The 3,967-nt window shown below is 61.5% G+C and overlaps 1 protein-coding gene across 1 annotated transcript in view; it reads right to left on the bottom strand.

Annotated features, from left to right (window-relative positions):
- The window catches only part of NYAP1 (neuronal tyrosine phosphorylated phosphoinositide-3-kinase adaptor 1), a 7,853-nt gene extending 3,963 nt beyond the window's left edge, over nt 1–3,890 (bottom strand). The window contains exons 1-4 of the mRNA XM_024745472.1: nt 3,809–3,890; nt 2,447–2,598; nt 743–933; nt 1–277 (exon numbers count right to left, since the gene is read on the bottom strand). Coding sequence (XP_024601240.1) covers nt 1–277; nt 743–933; nt 2,447–2,514 — 536 coding nt within the window. The 5' untranslated portion in view covers nt 2,515–2,598; nt 3,809–3,890. The remainder of the gene's footprint in view (nt 278–742; nt 934–2,446; nt 2,599–3,808) is intronic.
- Between the last annotated feature and the right edge of the window lie 77 nt (nt 3,891–3,967).

The following is a 3,967-nucleotide window of genomic DNA, read 5'->3' as shown; positions in this document are numbered from 1 at the left end:
GTCAGTCCCCCTCCGCTCCGCCCTCCTCCCCTGAAGACATCCCCCACCATCTCAATGTACACCGGCTCTTCATCCTGGGCACCCACCTCAGGGTCCCCAGCTACACAGGACCCCCTACTGAGGCGGTGAAGGGGCGGGTTCCCCCCTCGAGGAGAGGCGGCTGGGGGACAGGACTCATCAAAGGAGACAGAGAGCTGGGTGTTGGGACTTCGCCTGGGCTTCTGTGGAGGAACCTTCCGGCTGGACTCGCGGCCCTCCGGGGTTGGCTTCTGTGAGCCTGGGCAGGAGTGGGAAAGAGAACAAGAAACCGGGCTGTAAGTCGAGGAAGGAAATGGGGAGATCCAGCGTGACCTCTTGACTCACCAGCAAGGACATTTCTGCCTCTACATTTTCCCCACGTCCCTCAACTTACAGCCCCAGTGGGTTCTTTTCCTACCGGTCTGCCTCCTGTCTTTCTAATGAACGCCCCAGAATCTGCAGCTCCCACCCTCAATTCTCCCTGACCCTCAAGGCCCTCCAAGGCCACCCCTTTCCCAAGAATGAACTTTTCAAGGATCTTCCCCTGCCCTTGAATGGTTCATCTCAGGCCCTTCCAAAAAGGACCCCCCCCACTCCTTCTGAGAATGGAACCTTCCACTTCCTTGGTTCTTCCCTGAATGAACCCTCCCGGCAGGCCTCCCCTGGCCTGGAATGGATCCTCCCAGCTCCCGGCTCCTACTGGGCAGGGGTGCTGGTGTCTCACCTGCTTTCTTGCTGGGGGGCGTCTCTGCCCCCGGCCCTGCTGGGTGGGGGGTGTGCTCTTGGGAGGCGGGCATCGTCATGAAGCCCATCCTGAGCGAGCGGCGCAGCGAGGCAACGTCCCGCACGCGGACCCCCGGCCCTGGGCCGGCCCCGGGCCCCGAGGAGCCTGCGGGAGCCCCCTCCTTACTGGAGCTGGGGAGAGAAGGCCCAGATGGAGCTCAGGCCTGGGCCCCCCCACTCCCATACCCCAAGAGGGGTTTTGCAACCCTGTGGCCTCCCAGGTAGGAGGAGGGGGGCCGGGGTGGAGATGGGGGGAGCCTGAGGGTCCAAAGCACTAAAGAAGCTTCAGACTGAATTTCTAGGCTTTGAAAAAGGCAAGGATATGGAGGGCAGGGATGAGAGAAGGGGTGAGCCTGTGTGCAAGGGAGCATTCCTGGAGCTGGCCGACCCCAGCCTGGGCATCTCCGGTGCACACACACGTGTGGACAACTTCGTACATAGAGATGCAAACCCAGGCAGCACAGCCCCGCCTGGCACATGCTTCTGCCACCCTGGCTCTGCTCCTTCTCACCCTCACGCTGGCCCACACCTGGCCTCTGGCCTCCCTTCATGTCTGGCTGCTGCGGCCTCCACTCCCACACCGCCTCCTCTCCCAGACCCGGGCTGTGCCGCCGCATCCTCAGGGCAGCCTCCCCCAGCTGATGCTTCTTCCTTCCTGCCTCTCTCTCTTTCCTTCTTTCCCTCTCTCTCCCTCTCCCTCAGCGCTGTCCTCTCTCTGTCACCCTCCCAGGCTCACCCCCCATTCCCTTTCACTGTCTCTGAGCTTCTGTGTAAGTGAAGAGGGGGTGCGGCTGGCAGGGAAGAGGGGAGAGCTGCAGTGGGGTGGGTTCTCATTAAGGCCCTGTCTACTAACCCTTCATTAGGGAGAGATCAGTGCAGTGATAGCTCTGATTAATCTAATTAACAACAAGAATTAAACTCCACAGTTTTGAGGAGGGAGAAGGGAGCAGGGAGGTGGCTCTGACTCAGGCTCCGAGCGGCTGTGCCATCAATGGGAATGAAGAAGAGAAGGGAGCAAGACAGAAGAGGCCAGGTGCCAGGTCCCCGGGAGGGCAAGGAGAGGGGGCGAGCTGTGTGTGTATGTGTGTGTGTGTGTGGTGGGGTATTGGTTCCCAGCCCTGGCTCCTCTGCAGGGCCAGCCTGCCTGTCCCCTACCACACACACACACACACACACACACACACACACACACACAGAGCCCCATCACTGGGAGGGGGCCAAATGGATCGTCTCTGGTGCCCCTCAAATGACCCATCCCTGGACTGTGAGGGCAGCAGGGCCTGCCCCTTCCAAGGTCAGGTGACAGGGGAACCAGGAGCCAGGCCCACACTGACAGAGAGGAGGACATCACAGGCCAGAGGTGAGTCAGGAAGGAGTGTCTTGGGCCTCTGGGGATGGGGAAGAGCCAACAGGGTGTCCCTGGGCTGGAAGCCCCCTGAGAGGCCAGGGCAGGGGCTGGAGCCAGGAGCCAGGAGCCGGGCAGGGACAGGGCGTGTGCAATTCCAGCAATTCTGTAGTGAGCACGGGCTCTGAGATCAGACTGATGACCAGGCTGTTGGAGTCACGAAGGGCAGAGGGATGTGGCCCCGCCACGAGGGAAGCAGAGGTGGGACAGGTGAGGGGGCAATCTGGGATGCGGCCTTACCTCCTCTTGGCCTCCTCTTCCTTGTGCTGCCTCCACTCCAGCTTGGTTTTTCGGTAGAGGAGGTTCATGTCGTGGGGCAGGAGGCAGGTGCTGGGGATTCCTGCTCAGCGCCACCAGGCCCGGGGGGCGACCCTCCCTGGGTCCCGGATCCACTTGGTTGGGGGGAATGGAAAGGACAAAAAAGGAAAGATGTGGGGTGGTCGGGGCCAGGAATGAATGAGAAAGAGAGAGAAAGGAGCAGAGATGTGACTCTGGTCCTCAGAGAGAGGAAAACAGATGGAGGCACAGAAAGCCCAACGCCGCCTCCAGGACCCACACACGTACAGACACAGACGGACATGTATCCAGAGTCACACACCCTGAAAAAGGTGTTCAGAGCCACAGATACACACTCTGGAGAGATGAGACTGACACAGAATCCCATCCTGTAAATACATCCTGATCCACCACACAGACAGGCCCCACCAACCTACAGCAACCCTGCGGCCACACACACACACATTCAGACCCACAAACCACCGGGCCACAGACCCATATCTACCAACAGAGGACCAGACACGCTGATTGGCACAGGTAAACACAACCTAGGAACAGCCAGACACACAGACATAAACACCCCGACACACCCACAGCACACACAGACCTCCAGACACACACAAATCGGCGCACCGAACTGGACGTACCTATAGACAAGGAGTCATGCCGGGGCCTACTTGCCTACACTGCACCCCGCTGGGGAAGGGGGAGACGGTCAGACTCCCCACCCCCTCTTGGGGTCTGAGGCTGGGGGGTGTCAAGAGGGCGGGGCGGGGATGCTGGAGAAAGGGTGGGGGCATTCTGAGTTGGGCAGCTACAAGACCACCCATCCGTGTCTCTCCATTCCCTGCCGACCCCCTCACCAGTCCTTCGCCTGGGCCCGGGCTTCCGTCCACCCCTATTCCTGCACCCTGGCCCCTCAGCGAAGGTCTCCGCCTCCCTCGCTGAGGGCCCAAATCACCTTCCTCCTCAGGGATCTGGGAGGCTCCCGGCTTCCCTCTCGCAGTCCCCGCCCCTCCATCCCACCCGGGGGTCTCCAGTCTGGCCTCATAGCTACCTTCTGAGCTGCGGCCTCCATACCTGCCCTGGTTTCCCTTCCCCCAAACACACTCTCCTTTGCGCTTTCTGCCTCACCTTTCCTTCTAGGCGCCCCTCCTCACTGCCGTCCTCTCCCTTCCCTGTTTGTTCCAAACCTGGCCGGCTTCATCCCCCTCTCCATCCAAAGGCCCCAGGTTCTCGGGCACCCCTCCCCTTCCCCTTGTCCTGCTACCCTGGGTTTCTCCGTCTCTCGCCCCGCCAATCCTCCCTATTTCTACATCACCGTACCTGGCCTGCCGGGCGCCGGCCCCCCCATGCCGGGCTCCGCCCGGAGCAGGAGGAGGGAGGAGGAGAGACAGAGAGAGACCGGGGGGGAGCCGAACAGGGCCCTGCCGCAGAGACAGCCCCGCCTCCGGGTCCGCCCCCAGACCCGCCCCCGGCCCCAAA

The sequence above is a fragment of the Neophocaena asiaeorientalis genome, unplaced genomic scaffold (genome assembly GCF_003031525.2).
Source record: "Neophocaena asiaeorientalis asiaeorientalis breed wild unplaced genomic scaffold, Neophocaena_asiaeorientalis_V1.1 scaffold461, whole genome shotgun sequence".
Lineage (NCBI taxonomy): Eukaryota > Metazoa > Chordata > Mammalia > Artiodactyla > Phocoenidae > Neophocaena > Neophocaena asiaeorientalis.
The sequence above is the reverse complement of the archived record's forward strand: the minus strand, read 5'-3'. Positions and strand labels throughout refer to the sequence as shown.